This window comes from Sorex fumeus, unplaced genomic scaffold (assembly GCF_029834395.1).
Source record: "Sorex fumeus unplaced genomic scaffold, SorFum_2.1 ptg000042l, whole genome shotgun sequence".
NCBI lineage: Eukaryota > Metazoa > Chordata > Mammalia > Eulipotyphla > Soricidae > Sorex > Sorex fumeus.
Genome location: NW_026606099.1, coordinates 773,471 through 795,305, shown reverse-complemented (window position 1 = coordinate 795,305; position 21,835 = coordinate 773,471). Strand labels below are relative to the sequence as shown.

The 21,835-nt window shown below is 53.1% G+C and overlaps 1 protein-coding gene across 1 annotated transcript; it reads right to left on the bottom strand.

The window, feature by feature from the left end:
• Window positions 1-453: 453 nt before the first annotated feature.
• TIMELESS (timeless circadian regulator) lies at window positions 454-17,483 on the bottom strand. Its single transcript, XM_056120180.1, has 28 exons — window positions 17,349-17,483; window positions 16,846-16,999; window positions 16,641-16,755; window positions 16,488-16,550; window positions 15,294-15,395; window positions 14,966-15,121; window positions 14,633-14,766; window positions 13,956-14,043; window positions 13,579-13,755; window positions 12,832-13,049; window positions 12,089-12,192; window positions 11,715-11,884; window positions 9,271-9,402; window positions 9,024-9,175; window positions 8,209-8,306; window positions 7,644-7,764; window positions 7,152-7,353; window positions 6,783-6,928; window positions 5,327-5,412; window positions 5,119-5,236; window positions 4,952-5,034; window positions 4,103-4,248; window positions 3,724-3,910; window positions 3,569-3,637; window positions 3,349-3,467; window positions 1,644-1,875; window positions 1,096-1,203; window positions 454-962 (listed from the first exon to the last, which is right to left on the bottom strand). The coding sequence occupies exons 1-28, from the start codon at window positions 17,443-17,445 to the stop codon at window positions 889-891; spliced, it is 3,651 nt and encodes a 1,216-aa protein (XP_055976155.1). The 5' UTR covers window positions 17,446-17,483; the 3' UTR covers window positions 454-888.
• Between the last annotated feature and the right edge of the window lie 4,352 nt (window positions 17,484-21,835).

Sequence of the window (21,835 nt, the reverse complement as noted above, 5' to 3'; positions counted from 1 at the left end):
AAATTTATTTCATTAGTGAACACGATCTCCATCTGGAGAGTGCCACAGTCTGACCTACCTCTGTGGCAGAGCCCTGGGCGCTGTGGGAATCCAGGAGAGGAGCGTGAAGAGGTAAATGAGGACATGGCCTCTGGCCCCTTTAGAAAATGGTGCGAAATGCCACCCATCATGCCCCAAAGCACCCCCTCTGGTGTGTGGGTCCCCCTCCAGCAGAGGTCCAAGGGAACAGGCCAATTAAGAAGATACAGAGTGCGGGCCAGAGTGATAGTACAGACAGGGCAGTAGCTTTTCACACGGCCGACCTGGGTTCAATCCCCGGCATCCCTTGTGGTCCTCCGAGCACCGTCAGGAATAATTCCTGAGTGCAGTCTAAGTAATCCCTGAGCATCGTCAGGTGCGGCCCCCACACAAAAAACCAAAAACAAAACCAAAATATTGCATAATTTTGACTTGTTTCTCTCCTTTGTGAATCACACACAACACAAAAATAATGCTTCCTGGAAGAAGAGGAAGTCTCTGGAAAGCTACCGTGGCACAGGGATCAAACCGGTGGACACTCAGGAGTTCCACTGGGGCTGAAACCTCTCAGACCCTAAATCCTGGCACTCTATTGCTTCTGCCCAGGAAGAGGAGTGACGGGTCCCATCTGATCTTCCCCTTCTGATCTAATTTCCCCATCTGGGGGGTGGAGCAATAGTACAGTGGGTAGGACACCTGCCTTGCATGCAGCCAGCCCCGGTTCGATCCCCAGCATCCATATGGCCTCCTGAGTGCAGAGGCAGGAGTAACCCCTCAGCATTGCCTGGTATGGTCCAAGAACCAAAAATACGTAAGTTAAACTCTCCCGTATGGACCCGAGGCTCTCCCTGGTCCTTGGTGGCCGGCGCCTCAGTCGCTCTCCTCTTCGTCCACAATTTGGTACCGTTTCCTCTTTGGGATTCCTGAAGCTCCCGACTCTGATGCTAGGGGGTAGGCAGGGGTGAAAAAATAGAACATATCTGAACACGTGGAGGGGAAACAGGGCGGGTGCCATCAGGGTGCAAGAGCTGGTGAGAGGGGTCAGGAGAGCGGGTGGGGCGCTCACACACTCCCTACCGGTGCTCCTGTTCGCCTCGGCCTCAGGCTCCTCCTCATCGCTGTCCAGCAGTTGTCGCTTCTTGGCGGCCACTTTTAGTTGCTCGTTCCCCTCTGTGGTCCCCTCCCCTGGAAGGACCGTAAGAGGCAGAGCATTAGGGATCCGGGTCAGTCTGTTCTAACAAACCCGCCCCACCCCCTTGACATCGGCATAGTGCCCAACAAAGGAGCATCGGCTCTCAGGCACACCAAGCCTGCTTATTTTTTATTTTTCAGTTTTGGGGCCACACCCGGTGATGCTCAAGGGTTACTCCTGGCTCTGTAGTCAGGGATAACTCCTGGCAGTGCTCAGGAATTACTCCTGGTGGTGCACGGGGGACCATATGAGATGCTGAGGACCAAACTTGGACTGTGCAAGGTACAAACGCTACCCACTGGGTCAAGCTGGATCAAGGGCAAGCGCCCTATCCACTGTGCTATCTCTCTGGCCCCGAGGCAGTTCATCTTGGGATGCCAGGGATTGAACCCAGGGTCGGCAGCATGCCAAGCAAGTGCCCTACCCGCTGTACCATTGCTCCAGCCCAGGCTTGCTTTTTTCTTCCGAGCCTCTAGGAGGGCACTCAGGGCTTGTGCCCGCTGCTCCTCCTGCCGCTGTTCCTCCTGTCCTTCGTCAGGGTCTTGCTCTCCGGGGACTTCAGGATCAAGCCCCGGCTGAAGCTTTTCCTCTGCTTGACTCAACGAAGCTGCCATCCTCCGGAGTTGGGTGGGATTCAGCTTGGCTGGAATTCGCCAAAAGGTTTCCTATGGGGGCAAAGAAAAGTTGAAAACGAGAGTGATGGAAGGGACCAGCCTTAGTTCCTCAGAGTTTGCACTATCACGATATGGAGTGAATGTTCATCGAGAAGGGTCCACCTGAGCTGCGACCTCTGCTTTGTGATGGTTTATCCAGTGCCTGTGACCCCTGGAGGCTCCCGAGAAACAGTTTGGTTTGTTTGGGGGCCACCCCTAGGGGTGTTCAAGGTCACTTTTGGCTCTGTCCTCAGGGTTGCTTCTGACAGTGATCACGGGGCCACATGGGGCTGGAGACGGAACATGGGCCTTCTGCATGCACAGCCTGTGTTACTGCCCTTTGAGCTATTTTCCTGGGCCACACCAGCAGTTCTTAGCGGATCGTGTGGTGCAGTGGGGATAAAGTTCAGACTCTTTTCATGCATCCCAGCCCTTTGAGTCTTCTCCCTGGCCAATATAGTTGCTCATGAAATAAGTATGATGGATGGATTCGGAGACTCTAAAAAGTAAGATTCCTGCTCTCAAGAAATCTAATGGGGAAAAAGAACCACTGTACTGCAACACCATAGGAATGGGACTATATCAAGGCAATACATGAACGCCAGTAACAACATTTGCTTCAAGAGGTTGATGAATGCTAGGTACAGCTCTTTTGAGAAGGTAACAAATGAATTTACTCTTTTTTTCCCAGTTGTTTGTTTTTGTTTTGGGGGGAGAGGTCACACTTGGCGGTGTTGGGGGCTGCCCCTGGCTCTGTGTGCAGGGGTCACTCTCAGAGAGAGACCATGGGGTGTAGGGATTAAACCTGTATTGGCTGCATGCAAGGCAAATGCCTTATCGCTGTAGCCTATGAACTGACTGCAGGTTGGGCGGAGGTTCATAAGAAGACGAGGGATATATGTGCATTGTTCTATGAGTCAGTCTAATAGAAGTCTTCTTTCGTGAAGGTATTAGCACTCAGTTGCTGGGGGAAGCAGTCAGGGAGGGATGACTCAGCTTTGATGTATGCGTGAGGGTGACGTGCCCATGAGGCTGCAAAGGCCAGTAGACTAGTTGGAGAGTTTGGATTCTGCTCTGCCAACATGGGACTCCACTGATTGCTCTGAACAACAGGGCTCTGGACAATACTATCAGCGCAGCAAGCTCTCCCTGTCTCCCTCCCTCCCTCCCCTTCTCTCCCTTTCCCTCCCTCCCTCCTTTCCGCCCCCCATCTCATTTGGGCCATGCCCAACAGTGCTCAGAAGCAAGAGGCATAGTCTCTCTTAGAAAAGAAGCTTGAAAGGCAGCAGGGGACCTGGACTTGGGGAAGGGGAGGCTAGAAAGAGGGGCGCTTGTGAGGCGGCTGCCCTAGGAATCTCGGTTAGAGATGACAGGAAACAAGGACAGAGGTGACAAGCGCAAGGAGAGGACAGAGATCTATTTCTGAAGCAGAACCAACAGAACCAAAGCCAAGACCTGGGCTGACCCCGTTCCCAGCGAACTCACCTGCCCAGAGGCCGGGGACCGGATCCCTAGCTTGCGCAACAGTTGCTGGAACTGCTTGTTTTCCATCGCTTCCTCATTCTCTTCGGACAGGGGTACCAAGGGCACTGCCTGGGAGCAGCCTGGGTCGGGGTCAAGTGACAGGAGACGTGAAGAAAGATCTGCCCCTTGGTCCACGACCCGCTGCGCCCTTGTCCCGAGACTTTCACTTTTTTTCACTCACCGTCTTCTTCCCGATCCTCTGCCGCTCGAAACAGGCAGTTCTGGAGCCACTGGAGAGGAGCAGAGTAGCCTGCGGGGCGGGGAGGATGGGCAATAGCCTGACACGCCTGGGCCCCGCTGCCCACCCCAAGGCCAAACTCCCCACGCCACACCCACCTTCCACGTGCAGGCTTTGCCCAAGGCTTTCTGCTGAAAGCACGGAGCTCCCCTGGGCTTGCTCTCCTTCCAAGCCCTCCCCATCCTCTCCATCCTCTTCATCTTCTTCATCCTCTTCTGCTGGCAGGTTTTCTTCTTCTTCTTCCTGATCTTGGCAAAAATCCTGGAGAGATTCGTCACCTTCGGGCTAACATTCAACAGGGACAGTAGATGAACAAAGACGATGAGAAGAGGAGTGAGTGGAGCCCCGGGATGCTGATGGCCCCCGAGGGAGACCCGGCCACATAGAGGTTGAGGCAGGAAGGATCAGGGCGAAGCGCCATAGAGCACTTGAGGGGAAGGGCGGGTGCTGGCAGAGCCAGGGTCAGGCTGCAGTTACCAAGTGGGGTGGTGCCGACTGCTTCCTCCGGCGTTTCTTATACAGCTCTCGCCGCTCTGCTACCAGGCCCAGGGCCAGCAGCTTATCCACTACTCGGGCTCGGGAGCGTTTGGCTGTGATGTTCTTCATGATGTGGCCCAGGACATCTGTCAAGGAGCAAGAACAATCGGGAAAAGGAAATGAGGACAATATGTCTGAGGTCCCAGAACTTGCCTGGCATGTGCCCAGCCTGGCACCACCTGGTCCTGCGACTGCCGGGTGCACCCTGGGGGCTCCTGAGTCCTGTCTGCTGTCATCCTGGAAGCCCCCCCCTCTACCAAGGTGGCACAGTTTATATCTTGGTACCACCAAGCCCATGCAACAGCGCATTCTCGGGCCAATGCCCTGAACCACTGGTTCAGCTGGCTGGGAATCACCAGGGGCCCCAGGATCTCCTGAGCATCTCTTGGGAGATGCCCACCCCCAATTCCCCCCCCCCCACCTCCAAAAAATCACAGGCTTTCTAGCTCAAGTCACTTGAATTTGATCCACAGACATATGACCTGCCAGAAGAGCGAGGATTCATCTTCCTGGGGCTCAGGAGATAGGAAGGAAGCACGGGGAAATGGGAAAGTTTGACTCTCGTCTCAGTGTTTATTTTTATTTAATGTCTTAAATTTTTTATTTTATTTTTTTGATTTTTATTAGTGAAACACCATGAGGTACAGTTGTAGACTTACAAACTTTTGTGCTTGGGTTTCAGTTACACAACGATCGAGCACCCATCCCTCCACCAGTGCCCATTCTCCACCACCACTGATCCCAGTAGCCCTCCCACCCATCTCAGCGGTTTTTCCCCCCTCACTGTACCGTCTGAGTCCCGGAACTCCTCAAAGAGCCGCTGAAGCTCCAGCTCCTGGTCTTCTGTCCACAGGAAAATGTGGGTCCCTTTCCTGTTTAGGGGAGGGGTCAGTGGAAGGGGGACGCGGGGGAGACTGAGGAGCCCCACCTCCACGCCCTCAGCGCGCAGACACTACCTCTGAAAGTCCTTGACGCTGTCAGCCAGCCCCAGCTGCACCAGGCGGTTGATCACCTGCTTGCGTGTGCGGGGAGTGCTGCGCAGGTGTGTCAGGATGATGGCCACCACGTCCTGCCCTGGGCGGGAGGAGGAGGGCGCCGGTCAAGATGGGTCCAGGGGCTCGGGCTACCCCCATGGAAAAATGCTCAGCCCGCAAGGCCCCGTACCTTCCACATCCTTATGCGCAAGGTAGAGTTCTTGAAGCTGGGCGTCCTCCTCGGGGCTCCACACCGGAGCTCTGCGACCAGACGAGCTACACAGAAAAGGGGAGAGGGGCAGGGAGGCTGATGGCCCCTACAAAAAAAAGGCCAAAGGCCCCCCGGGTTTGGTCTAAAAGGAACATCATAGTGACGGATAACGCAAAGGAGCTGGTCAGCAGTGGCCCACAGTGGACACAGCTTCCCCTCACGCTCTCTTCCCTTCAGAACTAAAAGTCATGGGCTGGGCTGGAGCGATAGCACAGCGGGGAGGGTATTTGCCTTGCATGGGGCCGACCCGGGTTCGATTCCCAGCATCCCATATGGTCCCCCGAGCACTGCCAGGAGTAATTCCTGAGGGCATGAGCCAGGAGTGACCCTGTGCAATGCAAAGTGTGACCCAAAAAGCACTGTAGCTTGTCTTCCCGTTGTTCAGCGATTTGCTCGAGTGGGCACCAGTAACATCTCCATTGTGAGACTTGTTGTTACTGTTTTTGGCATATCGAATACACCATGGGGAGCTTGGCAGGCTCTGCTGTGTGGGCGGGATACTCTCAGTAGCTTGCTGGGCTCTCCGAGAGGGACGGAGGAATCAAACCTAGGTCGGCCGTGTGCAAGGCAAATGCCCTACCCACTGTGCTATTGCTCCAGACCCAAAAAGAAAAAAAACAAAAGTCATGACCTGGAGAGACAGTACAGTGGGTAGGGTGCTTGCCTTGCATACAGCCACCCCAGGTTTGATCCCTGGCACCCCCATGTGATCCTCTGAATCTGTGAGGAGTAAGCCCTGAGCACTGCCAGTATGGCCAAAAAACTAAACCAAACCAAACAAAACCAAAATAAAACCTAAAAGTCAAACTGGTTGGGCCTATGGAACCTGACACTGTAGATCCCAGAGCATCATGGGAAAAAACAAAAAGAAGTGTTGGGGGCTGGAGCGATAGCACAGTGGGTAGGGAGTTTGCCTTGCATGCAGCCGACCAGGGTTCGATTCCCAGCATCCCACCTGAGCACCATCAGGAGTAATTCCTGAGTGCAGAGCTAGGAATAACCCCTGAGAATCACTGGGTGTGACCCAAAAACTTTAAAAAAAAGAAGGGGAGCTGAGAGACTAAGGGAAGAAAACAAACATCTCTATGAATCCTTCTGGCTTCCCAGCACGTCTGGGAAAAACGCCTCTGTGCGGGCCACCCCACTCCCAGTCAACCCCTCAATGAACAATGGTGCCGGAGAAGGAATCAGGAGATGGGAATCACTGGGTTCCAGTCCCAGCCCCTCTCTGGGGGGTCTTAGGTAAAAGCATGTCACCTGCCAGGGCCACTTTCTCACCTACGAGGGCAGAGGCAAGCTGGCGTGAGGCCTCTGCGACCCCCACCGTGGGCCTGCCACCCCAGCCACCTGCCCTCCACCACCTCTTCCAGCTCACCTGCCATCCAGGGAACCGTAGCCCTCGGTCATCTCGCGAACCACGGCTGTGTTCTTCCAGAACAGCAGCTCCACGAAGGCTTTCTGGTTCACCGCAGCCAAGGCAAAGAACTTGCCCAGGATGAACTTGGCAAAAGTCACCAGCTCCTGCGCGAGAGGAAAGCTGCTGCATTTGCCTGGCATGTGGCTGACCCGAACTTGATCCCCTGAGCCCCATAGAGTGCCCACCCACCCCCAACACTGTCATGAGTGACCCCTGAGCAGAGAGCCAAGAGAAAGCGCTGATCACTGCCAGGTGTGGCCTGAATCCAACCAAACAAACAGAGATTCCCATATGCCTTCAGACCCCCGTTCCCTGGCAGCCGCTCACCTTGTAAGCCCCGGAGGCAGGGTCACTGAGCAGACGGTTAAAGAGGCAGAAGAGGGAGATCTGGAAGAGCAGGGCTTCCATTTTGAGGTCATGGGCCAGTCGGTGCAGCATCTTGATGATACAGTGGTTCGTGTGGGCGCTGTTCTGGCGGTAGCTCCGTAGCAGCGACACGTATGCTCGGACGACAGTCGAACAGGCAAAGCTGCCCAAGGAAGGGAAGGAGATGTCAGCATAAGAAAGACCCTGCAGCAGGGGCTGGGGAGAGAGTGCAGGGGTTAAGGCGCTTGCCTTGCATGTGGCTGCACCCCATGTGAACCGCGCCACACACGAGGGTCCCCCCCAGCCCCCATCAGCACTGCCAGGAGTGATCCTAAATGCAGCCAGGTGTGGTTCAAACCAACCCACTCCCTCCTGCCCACAAACAAAGACCCTGCTCATCTCTCGGCTCTGCATTCTCTCGTCTGGAACCAACTCAGCCCATCTGATCCATACCGTTTCAGGTAGTCCAGAAAGTTAAATTCTTTCTCTGACACCTGGACCATGTCCAACTCTTCCTCTTCCTCCTCTTCCTCCTCTTCTTCCTCTTCCCCTTGTTCCTCTGGTCTCTGCTGCCCTATAGAAAAGAGTAAAGAGGTAAGTGCTTGCTTTGCAAGGGACCATCCTGGGTTCGAGCCTCAGTACCCCACCCGGTCCCCTAAGCACTGCTAGAAGTGATCCCCGAGCACAGACCCAGGAGGAAGCCCTGAGTATTGGCAGGTGTGGAACCAAAACAAAAACCAAACGAACAAAAAGGAAGAGTAAAGGGGCAGGAGATAGCTCAAAGGCTGTCTCCCAGCAAGTTCAATCCCAAGTGTCTCCCCAAGTTCAACCACGTGGGCTGAACGGTATCATATCCCTAGGGCCGAGCACTCGGGCCAGCACAGCTGGGTTGAGCACTGCGGAGAGTGTTCCCCGGACCCCCTGAGCACTGCTGGGGAGTTCTTAGGAGAAAAGAGTGAGGATTATGGGAGTCTCTGGGGGGAGAGCTGAAGAGAAAGGTGAGAGGAACCAGGCTCACGGGGAAGCGGGGCCGAGAGGATCTCCTTCAGCAGCTGCATTTCCTCCGTGGGGGAGATGTCCTGAGAGCCAAATATATCTCCTTCTGGCCACACCTCCCTGGAACACAGAGAACAAACGCTTGGAGCTGCAGGCAGCTGAGTTAGAATTCAAAGTGGGATAAGGGACTGAGATTTACTTCACTGGCTCGCGAAAGTGACAGTGAAAAGTCCCAAGAACAAGATGCAAAGACTCTGGGGTTGGAGGGGTAACACTCGGGTTAAAGCACTTGCCTTGCACTCATGCGAGGATCAAACTGCATATGGTCTCCTGGGCACTGCCAGGAGTGATCTCCAAGCACAGAGCCAGGAGTAACCCCTATGCATTGCCGGGTGTGACCACCTCCAAGAAAAAAAAAAGAAAAGATAGAAAGAAAGAAAGAAAGAAAGAAAGAAAGAAAGAAAGGAAGGAAGGAAGGAAGGAAGGAAAGAAAAGAAAGATGGGCTGGAGCAATAGCACAGCGGGTAGGGCATCTGCCTTGCACACGGCCGACCTGGGTTCAATTCCCAGCATCCCATATGGTCCCCTGAGCACCGCCAGGAATGATTCCTGAGTGCAGAGCCAGGAGTAACCCCTGTGCGTTGCCGGGTGTGACCCAAAAAGCAAAAAAAAGAAAGAAAGAAAACTCTCCCGGACTTAAGTTTCCCAGAGTTCGGAGGGGAATTCTCCCTTTGGAACCCAGAGAACCCCAAGCTTTCACTCAAGCCTCCGCTACCCACAAGTGCCCAAGAGCTGGAGCGAGGACGAAAGGGGGTTGGGGCTGGCGGAGTGTCTTACCGGGCAGAACGAAGCAGGGTCAGGGCCTGCGCGGCCTGGGCAGCCAGGAGGCAGTCTTGGATCCGCACCATGGCTTCAGCCCGCTGCTCTTCCACCGGCACCTCTGAGGCTGCATCAAAGGGAACCACGGAGTCCACGCTGAGGTCCGGATCCTAGAGGGGGAGGCAGTGGTGGGTCACGCGGGAGGCAGCCCACAGAGCAGGCCCAGAGCTCCACTGCGAGGAGCACAGCGCTCCGGGCTAACAACCTGGGCACAGCACTGCAGCTGCTCGGCCAGCGGCGACCACACGGCCTCCAGCTCCTCTGGGCTGAAGGGGACGCGAGCGGGAGCATCGGGCGGCGGGACGGTCTTCTTCTTCCTTTTCTTCCTCCGTTTGTTCTGCAGGGAAACAATTGGGCTAGGAGGGCTGGAGGGCCGAGGAGCCTTCCTAGTGCTCCTCTTTCCATGCATCCAGTGCCACCTCTGGACACAGGGAAGCAGCCGAGAACAGTGAGTTTCCTGGCCCTGGTGGAGCTTATGGTTCAGTGGTAGAGACACGGCAACGAGTAGAGAGACTTCGTGTCAGTAGGAATAAGACCCAGAATATGGCTGGACGTCAACTACCATGGCAAGGGGTGGGGTGCAGGCTTTGCATACCGGGGGGCCCAAGTTTTATCCCCAGCACTGCCTGGTCCAACAGCCACAGCAACACCAAACACAGAGCAGGGGGTTGGCCCTGAGACACACTGGGCTGGGGTCCAGAAAACCAAATAAACTAAGCTTTTATTTCCAATTCTCCTCCCCCCCCCATCCCTTATCTTTGATATCGCTGTTGCAATGGTGGGGGGATGGGAGGGGCACACACTTGGTTGCATTGCCCACACAATCTCTTTTTCAGTCACAGTGCTCATTTGTGGGGGCTTCACCCTGCAGCTGTGATGCTCAGGCAGTTTCCACAGAGCAGTCGGCAGGGTCCCACGCCTGCCTGTGGTACAAGGACTGTACGTTCTCTCGTGACACTGGGACCCTGGTGCCAGGTCGCTCTGGGTGGTACAGGGACCCGGCATGCTCTGCAGACACTCCAGCCCCTCAGAGAGATTTCTGTTCTAATTTTTTTAAGATTTACAATTGTCAGTACTCAGGGCTTACTCCTGGCTCTGTGCTCAGTGACCACTCCTGGCAGGCTCAGGGGATCACATATGGTGCCCAGGACGGAACCTGGGTCAGCCACGTGCAAGGCAAGCGCCCTACCACTGTTCTACCTCTCCGGCCCTTGCAGAAATTGATCAAGTTGTCAGGGCTTATGTCCTGGTCATGTGAAAACTCGACTGTGCGAAAACCCTAGCACCACATTGGACACATGGCAAATACTTGATAAATGTTAGCAACTAATATTCTTATTAATTTTGGTTTTGGGGCCACACTTGGTGATCCTCAGGGCTTACTCCTGGCTCTGTGCTCAAGAATCACTCCTGGTGGGGCTCAGGGGTTCACATGGGGTGCAGGGAATGAACTTGGATCAGCCACGTGCAAGGTAAACATCCTATCTGTTGTGCTATCACTCTGGTTCCCTTCTATTATTGATAATACAAGAAAGCACGAAAGTATAAAAGGTATAACAACGCCGATTAGAGGCCAGAATGGTAGTACAGCAGGAAAAGTGCCTGACTTCCACATGGTTGACTGGGGTTCGATCCCCATCACCCCATCTTGCCCAACCAGGAAGTAAGCCCTGAACACTGCTGGGTGTGCCCACAAAAGCCAACAAAACAAACAAATTAAAAAAAAAAGACTTTTAGTCAAGTCTCATAGTTATTACTGACTTTTTCAGGTCCAGTTCTGACCCAATTTTAAACTGAGGAAATACACTTTTACAGATTAGAGTTCCTGGGGAGGATGAGGCTAAGGTTCAGGGGTACAGTGTCTGCCTTGTATGTATGGGTCCAATCCCTGATGTCACACACACAGGCACACAAAGAAAGAGAAAAGCGAAAGAAAACACATGCAAAGCAGAGTTCATGAGTCTCCAGAACAGGGAATCCTTGAAGTAATCTTCTTGTCCCAGACTCTACATTTACTATATCACTTTAAAGTTATACTATAATCCCAAATCCTAATGATCTGGACCCTAACAGAAGCCGCTTAAGTTTATTCTAACAGTAACTGATACACCATGAGATCTGGGGCCTTCTGACTTCATTTCTTCCCATTTTACTACAATGTTTCTAAAGTACAACCAGGAAGCAATTGCATAAATACTAAATCCTCAAATGATCAATACCAGAGTTTACATGCTTAGTACTTCCTCCTGAATGAAGGAAGGCCTTCATGGTAGGGGTTGAACTAATGCGAGAAAGAACTAAAGCTGACTTCCAATAGTGACACCAGCAAACTCCCTGTCCTTTTTCTTTTTCTTTTTGGGTCACACCCAGCAATTCTCAGGGGCTCAGGGGTTGCTCCTGGCTCTGCACTCAGGAATTCCTCCAGGCGGTGCTCAGGGGACCATATGGAATGCTGGGACTCGAACCCAGCAGGGGTTGGCCGCGTGCAGGGCAAATGCCCTGCCCGCTGTGCTATCGCTCTAGCCCCTAAGCGGCCTGTCCTTTTTATAGGTGCTAACATCAGCTGAAACTCCAGGAAACGTGAGGAGAGGCGCCGTGTCCTTCTCCATCCTTCCCTGCTCATTTCCTTGTCGGGGGGCTGCCCAGTACCTGCACTACCAGGTTCCCTCGGTGCCGACAGAAACGCTCCAACATCTTGAGGAAGAGGTGGGTGGTTTCCACCAGGTCACGAAGGAACGAGCGGGGCTGCCATCGCTCATCGAACTTCCGAAAGAGTGCCAGGAAGAGTTCTCGGTATTCCATGACATAGAAAATATTGTCTGGAAACAGGGAAGGAGGAGAAAGGAATGCAAGGACTGGCCTGGAACGGTGGGGAAAAGGAGAGGTGGATGCAGCTGAGCAAAGAATTCCTCCTGGCGGTGCTCAGGGGACCACGTGGAATGCTGGGACTCGAACCCGGGTTGGCCTCCTGCAAGGCAAACGCCCTACCCGCTGTGCTCTCGCCCCAGCCCCCCGGGCCTCACTCTTGATGATGCGGCTGCTCTCCCTCACAGCCTCCTCAGGGGCCATGTCCATCTCATTCACTGTGGCCAGCAGCTCCTGGTAGGCCTTTAGAGCAAGGTGCATCCTGTGACATGAAAGAGAAATAAAATGAGGAAACTTATGAAGCCAGCATGTGAAAACAGTACTCGCCTTCCCCTACCTTATTAAAAACAATTCTAGAAGGGCTGGAGCAATAGTATAACAGATAAGGCACTTAACTTGCCTTGCACTGGCCGACCCAGGTTCGATTCCCAGTATCCTATATGGTTCCCCAAGCACCACCAGGAGTAATTCCTGAGTGGAGCCAGGAGTAACCCCTGGGCGCTGCTGGGTGTGTCCCCACAAAAAAAATAAAAGCAATAACAGAAGCCCCACCAAGCATCAACCCCCCCCAACCTGACAACTTAAACAACAACAACAACAAAAATCCTCAAAAACCAAAAAACAAAACCTGGGGGTTGGAGCGATAGTACAGCAGGTAAGGCGCTTGCCTTGCATGCAGCCAATCCGGGTTCGATCCCCAGCATCCCATATGGTCCCCCAAGCACCACCATCAGGAGTAATTCCTGAGTGCAGAGCCAGGAGGAACCCCTGTACATTGCTGGGGTTAAAAAGAAAAAAAAAATCCCAGAAACAGGACTAGCAATACAATTCAGAATTCAGGCCTCCAGATTCCCAGCCCAGCCAAGAGACCCACTCTGGTTCCTGATCTCATCCCACTCACCGGCGGGCCCAGGAAGCAGCTTCCTTCCGGTCGGTCAGCATCATCTCATAGTAGTTGGTGAGGTTCTGCTCAATAAAGTGGAAGGTGCGAACACTGAGGGTCTCGGAAACCAGGCCAGGCTGGAAGGAGGCGGCTCGGTTGAAGGCCATGAAGAAGGCCAAGGCCCACATGTAGTATGTCTCATCATGCTGCTGAGCCTTCTCGCGGAGCAGGTGATCCTAGAGGCCAGGTAAAAAACACAGACCACCACCACCTCAGGGATTCCAGCTCTCTCCTGGTGGTCCCCGGGCCCCACCTCGATTACACCGAGCCAGTGCCCAGTTTCCGACTCGCCCTTCTTCTCCTAAAAGGGCCATCGCTCTCTGGGGATGGAGAGATGGGACAGTGGGTAGGGCACTTGCCTTGTATGTGGCCGACCCAGGTTCGATCCCTGGCACCCCATGTGGTTCATCAGAGTCCCACCAGGAGTAATCCGGAGCACAGAGCCAGGAGTAACCCGAGTATGCTGAGTGTGGTCCCCCAAACCAAACAAATAAAGGGGCCCTGCTCTAGGCCCCTTTGTCCAGTAGATGCTCTCTGCCAGGAACCCACTGTGCTTCCTGACACTGTCATCAGGGCACAGGCCAACACTGTCACCTGCACCTATTACCCCCGGGTCAGTCCACACTCCAGGGTCAGCCGCCCACACTGTCCGCTCCCAGCTGCCGTCTGCACCCGCCACTCCCCTCCCAGCCCCCTTGCACCAACCTTCACGGAGCCCATGAGCCGGTTGTAGCAGTTCTCCAGGAACTCGGAGCAGAAGTCTCTGAGGAAGAGCCTCACGTTGAGGGCAGAACGGCGCTGAACCGACACCTCCTGGGCAGCCCGGCGGCGCTTGGGCACCCGTCGGGGCTGCTTTCCCAAGTCAGAAGTGTAGTTCTGGAGCTGGAGGTATCACAGGACAGAGGGGTCAGCGGAGTCCTCCGCGCCCCCTCCTCTTGTCAACTCTTTCCATGTCCCTGACGCTGTAATTTTCTCAGAATAAACCTAGGAGACCATCTCCCTGTTTAAGTCCAGAAATGCTCACCCATCCTCACGCGCCCACTCCTCCCCGCTCTTCTGCCTCTGGGTGGGAGCGGACTTACATTGTGGAGACCTTTGTGAAAGATGAGGTCCCTCTCCCCAATGGACTTCAACCCCTGGACAATGTAGGAGCCCCTGAATCGCGAGTGCCTGCAGAGGAAACCAGAGGGCTCAGGGTGAGGGCCAAAGTGATCAGAGTACAATGGGCTGAGCTCATGCTTTGCACCCAAGAGGCCCGAGTTTGATCCCTGGTACCACATGGCTCCCCCCAAGCACCACGGGGAGCAACTTCCAAGCAGAAATGGGAGCAGCTCCCGAGCACCACTAGGTGTGATCCCAACTCCTGCCTCCTCCTCCCTGCCCCCCACACTCAAAGAAGATCCAGGATGATGAGGGTGATTCTTCAACTCTCTAGAAGCTTTATCTTCATCCTCTTACCTTAGCCCGGCAGAACACTTTACAACGGTGAAATGCAAGCTATTTCCCACTACCTCAAAATTTTGGTCTGTTTTGGGGCCCACACCCAGCAATGCCTTGGGTTACTCCTGGCTCTGCACTTAGAATGGTGCTTGGGGAACCGAAAGGGGTGCCGAGGATCATACCCAGGCAGGCTGTGTGCAAGGCCAAAGTCCGACTACCCACTGCTGCTGGCACCCTGGCCCCTCCCTGCCTCAGAATTTAGTCCAAGCCTTCAGCACTCCATGCCAGGAACACGGGCGGGATGGCCCACTGCACACACCTGCTGCTCCGCTGAAGGGTTCGAGTCTTCTTTTCTGCCATCTCTCGCTGGCGTAACACCTCGAGCTCGGCCACATCAGTGCTCCGCTCCTGAGCTAGGCGTCCCTGGCCTGCGCAGGCCAGCTGCTCGGGGGTCTAGATTTGGAGCAAGGAGGGAAGAGTCGGCAAGACATTCCTGGGCTTCGTTCTTCCCGGGGGAGGAAGGAGGGAACCAACTCTAGAGTGCTGATGGAATCCCCTAGCCAAGACAGGACCCGCCCACCAATCAGTCACTTCAAGCGGCGACAGTGACAGCAGAAGGGGCAGGGGTGGAGGCAGCGAGCCCGGACCTCACCTGGTCCCGAAACATCAGTGAGATGACCTCCAGGACGTGGAGGCTCCACTGCTGCTCGGTGGGCGAGCTGGCCAGGAAGAGGAGCAGGTCGTCCAGGCCACTGAGGTGAATGGCCCAGAGAAGCCGGTCGTGGACGCTGGCATCGTCATCGATCCTCTGAGTGGTGAGAGGAAGGGGGAGGTCGTTCGGGCCCACTGTCCTGCCCTGAGGTTCTTCCAACTGATTTCCTTCACCAAGGTTCTTCCCCAGACTTGTTAGAGGGCTGAGGTGCCCAAAGGGGGAGTTTAGAAGCCCAGGACACGGCGACAGAAAAACCACGGCCCTTCACCTTCTCCTGATCCAGGTCAGCTGGGACATGAAGGATATTTCTGACCAGCAGCAGGATCCGCTCGATCAGCAGGTTGTCTTCCTCCTGCCGTTCCTCCCAGCCCTGGCCAGAGAACGAGAATTAGGGGATTGGGGCAGAACGTGGCCGGCATCTACTCTGGCAGGAGGCAAAAACCTGAGCACAGAGTCAGGAGTAAGCCCTGAGCACTGCCAGGAGAAGAAAAATAAAGAAGATGGAAGAAGGAAGAGAGAAGAGGTAGAGGAAGAAGGAGGAGGAGGAGAAAGAGGAGGATAAGGAGGACGACGAAGAGGAGTTTGGGACCAGAGACAATTCACAGCTTGAGGCACTTGCCTTGCATACCGCCTAACCTAGATTCAACTCTCCAGCACCACATTATATTGCCTGAGCACTGGCAGAGCCAGGAAGAGTCCCTGAGTACCACTCAAGTAACCCCCAAACAAAATAATAACAATGACAAAAGAAGAATACGGGCCTGGAGTGACAGTACAGCAGCGATAGTACTGCATGCCTTCCATGCAGCCGATCCAGGTTCAATCCCCAGCACCCCATGTGGTTCCCTGGAATAATTCCTGAGTGCAGAGCCAGGAGTAACTCCTGAGCACCTCTGGGTGTAGCTCAAAAAGGAAAAAAGAAAAAAAAAAGAAAGAAGAATGCACTCAGAGCTGGAGCGATAGTTCAATGGGATGAGTGCACGCATTACATGCAAAAGTTCTGAATTCGATCAAGGCACCATATGATCCCCCAGGACCACTGGGAGCAACCACTGAGCAGAAAGCCAGGTGTGGCCCCAAAAACAAAAAACCAAGAGTTCAAATAGTATGAGGCACAGCTAGGGAGATAGTATAGTGGGCAAGGTGCTTGACTTGCACACGGCTGACTCGGGTTCAATCCCCGGCATCCCATATGCTTCTGCCAGGAGTGATTCCTGATTGCAGAGCCAGGAGTAAGCCCTGATCACTGCCAGACGTGGCCCAATCCATTCCACCCCCCCACCCCCAAATGGTCCTTAGGCAAGCAGGGAGATGAACTGGATTACATATCCCCAAGGACTCGGACCCTGCCCCCAAACTTGGTATGCCCAGACAATGCTAGGTCTGAGATTCAATCCAGGCTAGGGGGCAGGGGGCAGGAGGGGTGACTGGTCCAGGAGGGTCTTGTGAAGTTGAAACTCACCAGCTGCAGCAGTTCATACAAAGTTTCGCTGAGGACGCAGAAAGCCTTCTCGCTAGCAAAAGCCTAGGGAATAGGGAAACCTTAAGCAACACTCACTCTCTCTGCCCCCCACCCCCAAATTCTGCCCAGGAAAGTTCTAGAGGAAAACCTCACTTCTTTGTAGGCCTGCAGGTAAGCGAGCACTTGCAGGAAGTGGTGCCGGGAGCTGGGATCCTTGGGCACACTGCCGAAACAGAGCAGAGCCGGCTGCGTCAGGTTCACCATCAGCCTGGGGGGACAACGGAGGCGGGAGTTGGTTCCTCCCTGTGGACGCAGAGACGGCTGGCCTGAGCTCCAGCGACAAAGCCGAGCAAACCACCTGATCACCGCGTCAAAGAGAGGCTTGTCCTGGCGGTGCTGGGTGAGGATGGGGAGCAGGTCGCTCTGCAGGATCTGCGCCGCCCCCAGCTGCTGCCGCACATCTCGGGTCTCATCCTCGTGCCTCAGGTAGCGGATCAGATCCTTCACGCTCTCTTTAGGGACAGAACGAACACTCGCATGGAACCCTTCAAGAAGCTCTGTTCCAGCCCTTCTTATCCGCAGGACTCGAGAGATTGACAGACCTCAATTCAAGCCACGTTATTAGACTATTTCCTCAAAGGGTACCCATCGAAGGCCCGGGGAGATGTGCTTGGAGCCGGAGACAGTACAGCAGGCAGGGCGCCGTTTGACAGCCGGGAACCCAGATGGCCCCCTGAACCCCCTCAGGAATGATCTCTGATCACAAGAGCCAGGAGTAGCCCCTGAGCACCGCCGGGTTTGGTCCCAAAACCCAATCTCCCATCATCCCTCCCCAACCCCCCCACCCCGAAAGGGACTCACCTAAGCAATCTGGCTCTTTGTAGTAAGTGTCTCCCTCCAAGTACCCCAGGGCACTACACGTGGCTAGCAGTTCACAGTCCATCATGTGCAAGTCCATACACCAGTGGGTCTGCCAAGATGGGAAGGCAGGTGGCGTCTGGGGCAGCTGCTGGGACAAGGAGAGATGACAAATGCAAGATCCTCTCCCTGAAGGGGGCGGGGGTGGGGGGCTCATACTCAGGATGCTCTGGACAAGATTTTCAAATGCTTCACTGGTATCAGAACGGAAACTACTGTTCCTGGTACCAAGGCAACCGCTAAGTGAAAGCGTTTTACCAGACCCGAAACAAGGAAGTCCCAAACCTAAGAACAAAGCTCCTGCAAGTGCAGAAAGAGCCAGTTTCAGAGTCTGATCACCTGTTCCCGAGCATCGACCGCAGGCTGGCCCTGGGGGTTCCCTATCAACTTTACACCCTCGGGTCCTTGCAGTGAACTGTCTGGTCCGGTTGGTTGAGTCTTGCCAGCAGTGGCCCCCAGACCCTCTGAGCTCTACTTCAGAATACCCCACCCCTATAAAAAGACAAAAATGAAAAAGTATGGCTGGAGCCATAGCACAGTGGGTAGGATGCTTGCCTTGCAGGTAGCCAACCTGGGTTCAATCCTCAGGACTCCATAGGGTCCCCCAAGCCCTGCCGGGGTGCAGAGCAGAGTCAGGAGTAAAACCTGAACATCACCGGGGTGTGGCCCCAAAACAAGAATAACAGAGAGAGAGAGAGAGAGAGAGAAGAAAAGAAAAAGTTTAGAGGAAGCTTGGTGAGCTTCTCCAAAGAGCTCTTCAGATTTTTAGAAATAATATAGGGGGAGTGAGCTTCCCTCTCCTTAAAACTGTCAGATTCAGTTCCCACCTACGTTTCACAGGCTTGTGGGGCGTGAGGGATATTCAGAGAGGATCTCTTCGCTCCAAAATCACCCCCGAATTGTGGTTATTTTAGTAGAATCCACAACTCAACAGGAGGGGGAGGGAAAGAGTCGATAACAAATGGGAAAGCTCAGACCCGCTGCTGAGAGTAACCAGCTTCCTTTCGATTACACATAACTGAGTAGGTGGAGACCCAGAATCCAGGGCATTTCAGGGGCTGGAGCGATAGCACAGCGGGGAGGGCGTTTGCCTTGCATGTGGCTGACCGGGGGTCAATCCCCGACATCCCATATGGTCCCCCCAAGCACCGCCAGGAGTAATTCCTGATTGCAGAGCCTGGAGTGACCTGAGCATCAATGGGTGTGACCCAAAAAGAAAAAAAAAGGTATTTCAAAGCCAGAAACTAACAAAGCAGGCACACACAAACATTTGCACTAACACCTCCCACACTACTTGCTCTGCTGGAAAGTCAGGACTCCTCAGCAATCACACCCCCTGGGTATATCAGTCTAGAGACTTTGTGGAACCCCTAACACCAGCCCAGTGGAAAATGGGCAGTGGCCAAAGGGCTGAGGTTTAATGACAGATGCTACCTCCCTTGCATTTACATAGCTGGTCTCCTGCAGGCTACTCGTTACCACTCCACCAAACCCACTGCTCATCTCCCTGACTGCCCAGGCCAGCAGTGAGAGCTCTTGTGTAAACATGCAGGAAGGAGTGAAAGGAGACTTCCCTTCACTGCCTTTTCTCAAGACTCACCGTCCCCAAGACCTGGGCTCAAAGGAATAGGAAGGACAGAAAGAAAGAAATTCAGGGAGGGTGGAGAAGAGACAGATAGGAAGCAACGGGGCTGCCAGGTTAACAGGATGAGGAAATGTACTATAGTAAAAGGGAGACACCCTTTTACTATTTCCTCAAAGGGTACCCGTACAACACCCTTGACCTCAGTGTTTAGACAGGAGAAAGACAGAGAAGGAAAGAAACCAGGGGGAAGGAAGAGAACAAGAAGTAACGGTGAACACGCATCGAGGCTTCAGTTATCCTGGTGATAGGGGGGAGTGGTATAACCATATACCCCAAATACAGACTCAACAATACTGAAAATGTGAGATCGAAGTTGCAACCACAGGAACTCTGTAATGTGTCTGTCAAGTGAACAGGTGAGGATGGGGTGGGGAGGGAACACTGGCAGAGGGAAGGTGGCACTGGTGGTGGGATCAATGCTGAAATATTATATGCCTACAATGCAATTGGGCTGGAGCGATAGCACAGCGGTAGGGCGTTTGCCTTGCACGCAGCCAACATGACCAACCGGAGTTCAATTTCTCTGCCCCTCTTGGAGAGCCCGGCAAGCTACCCATGATGCATTCAATATGCCAAACACAGTAACAACAAAAAGTATCCAATGGAGATGTTACTGGGCCCACTCCAGCAAATCTATGAACAACAGGAGGACAGTGACAGTGACAATGCAATTATCTATAACTTTGTAAATCACTTTTTAATTTAAAAAATGTTATTTAATTAAGGGGGGGATGCCAAAGGAAGAAGAGAAATAAATAAAATGTTAAAAAAGAAAAAACAGGTGGTACAGCTACCTGGAGACAGGGAAGGGGTTATGTAAGAGATCCAGGATTCAGGTGGATCATTCTGATAAAAGCAGAGCAGCAGACAGCACTGGGGATGAAATGGGCCGGATGACCGAGCAGAACGCTTCCAAGCCAAGTATTGAGGCTTGCTGGCTGTGCTGGGCTCGTGGGGGGAAACGGAGGGTTTTCAAGAGGAGTTTCACTCCTTCCAAGCAGGAGCAGGCTAGTTAAAAATCAGTCAGGGGGCGGGGGAGATGGCTCAGAGGCTTAGCTACAGGATGCCTGGGTTTGGGAGTAAGACCCACACTCCTGGCTGTGGCCCCCAAACCCTCCACCACAAACACACACCCAAAGCACACACAGAGACACACACATATGTATATATACAACCAAAACACACACATACACACACACACAGGGATAAACAACTTTTTTGTTTTGTTTTGTTTTGTTTTGGAGGCTCCACCCAACAGTGCTGGGTTGGGGGTTACTCCCAATTTGTTGGGGGCTTGCTTAAGGGACTGCTTGGTACTGGGGCACACGCAAAGCGTATCTCCAACCATTGAGCACTCCAGCCCCCCAAGGTTAAATTCTATCTCAGTGCAGCTATTATTAAACAAAACATACAATTAGAATACAGTCTATCTCCACTATTTAAGTATAACCATAAATGAAAAATCACAGAATAAAGCACAATCCTTTAAACTTGATACACTGACTTTTATAAAGAACACTGCATTTTCACATTTAATCACAGACAGATGAGATCTCTGGCCGTGTCCCCACACAGCCCATGCGGCATTTGAAAGAGATGCTGCTTTTCCCACTCACTGGTTTCCAGGCAGGTCCAAACAAACAATGTTCATCATAAGTCAAAGCTGTAGAATTCAAACTACGAAGAATCAAAGGAAAACAAAGAATAACACTCTATACTTGGAACTTAAAATGGAAAATTTGGGGGCTGGAGAGATAGCACAGCAGGTAGGGTGTTTGCCTTGCATGCGGCCGACCCGGGTTCAATTCCCAGCATCCCATATGGTCCCCTGAGCACCGCCAGGAGTAACTCCTGAGTGCAGAGCCAGGAGTAACCCCTGTGCAGGTGTGACCCAAAAAGCAAAAGAAGAAAAAAAAAAAGGAAAATTTACTTATTTCTGGGAAACAAAATAAACAAGAAAATTCTGCCACAAGGACCAGTTCGGGGAACAACTAGAACAAACAAAATGAGTTTAGCATGTGAATTCTAATTCTGTCTACTAAGGTACTGACTCAAGAGCCTATGGCTTAACCTCAACTTCAGCTTCCTTACCATTTACTTAAAAAAAAAAAAAAAATGAGCAGAGAAGTTTAAACACTACTATAGTGGCTGAAATAGATCTGACTACAGAAAACATTCAGAATGCCTAAGCACAAGCTGGCACTGTTGATGTATGCTGAACTCAATCATTTACAAGCCCTGATGCTTTTTCTTTTTGGGTGGAGTTTGTTGGGGCCATATCAGGCAGTATGTAGGGCTTACTCCTGGCTCTGATCAGGGAGAACTGGTGGTGCCGGGGATTGAGCTGGGAAAGTACAAGGCAATCACCGTAACCCAGTACTATCTCTTTGGCCCCAAACAGATGCTACTATAGATCTGTACTTCTCTTTCACCCTCATTCCAGATTTGAGATATAATTGGTTTTTACATCCTTTCCTAAAAATACTTTTGTAAAATACTAGAATTGCTACCTGAAAAACTGTAACTGGAAAAATAAAATTAAAAGAAAACAAACCAGTGGGGGCTGGAGAGACAGCAGAGGGGGTAAGGTGCTTGTGTTGCACGCGGTCAACCCTGACAAGGATTCCCTGTACCACATATGGTCCTCCCAGCATGTTCAGGGGTCACTCCTGAGCACAGTCTGGCATAGCCCCGATCAACACCCCCACACCCTGCCCGAGAAAGGTTTTAGAAAGTAAATCAGAGTCATGGAAAATTTCTCAGCTGAAGAACAAGATGGTCAGGC

Coding starts and splice junctions, on each gene's coding strand:
- TIMELESS (XM_056120180.1), bottom strand. CDS start 17,445: ATGGACTTGCACATGATGGACTGTGAACTGCTAGCCACGTGTAGTGCC. Junction 9,176..9,270: donor AGCTGCAGTGCTGTGCCCAG/GTTGTTAGCCCG, acceptor CTCCCCCTCTAG/GATCCGGACCTCAGCGTGGA. Junction 5,237..5,326: donor TGCGCATAAGGATGTGGAAG/GTACGGGGCCTT, acceptor CCTCCCGCCCAG/GGCAGGACGTGGTGGCCATC.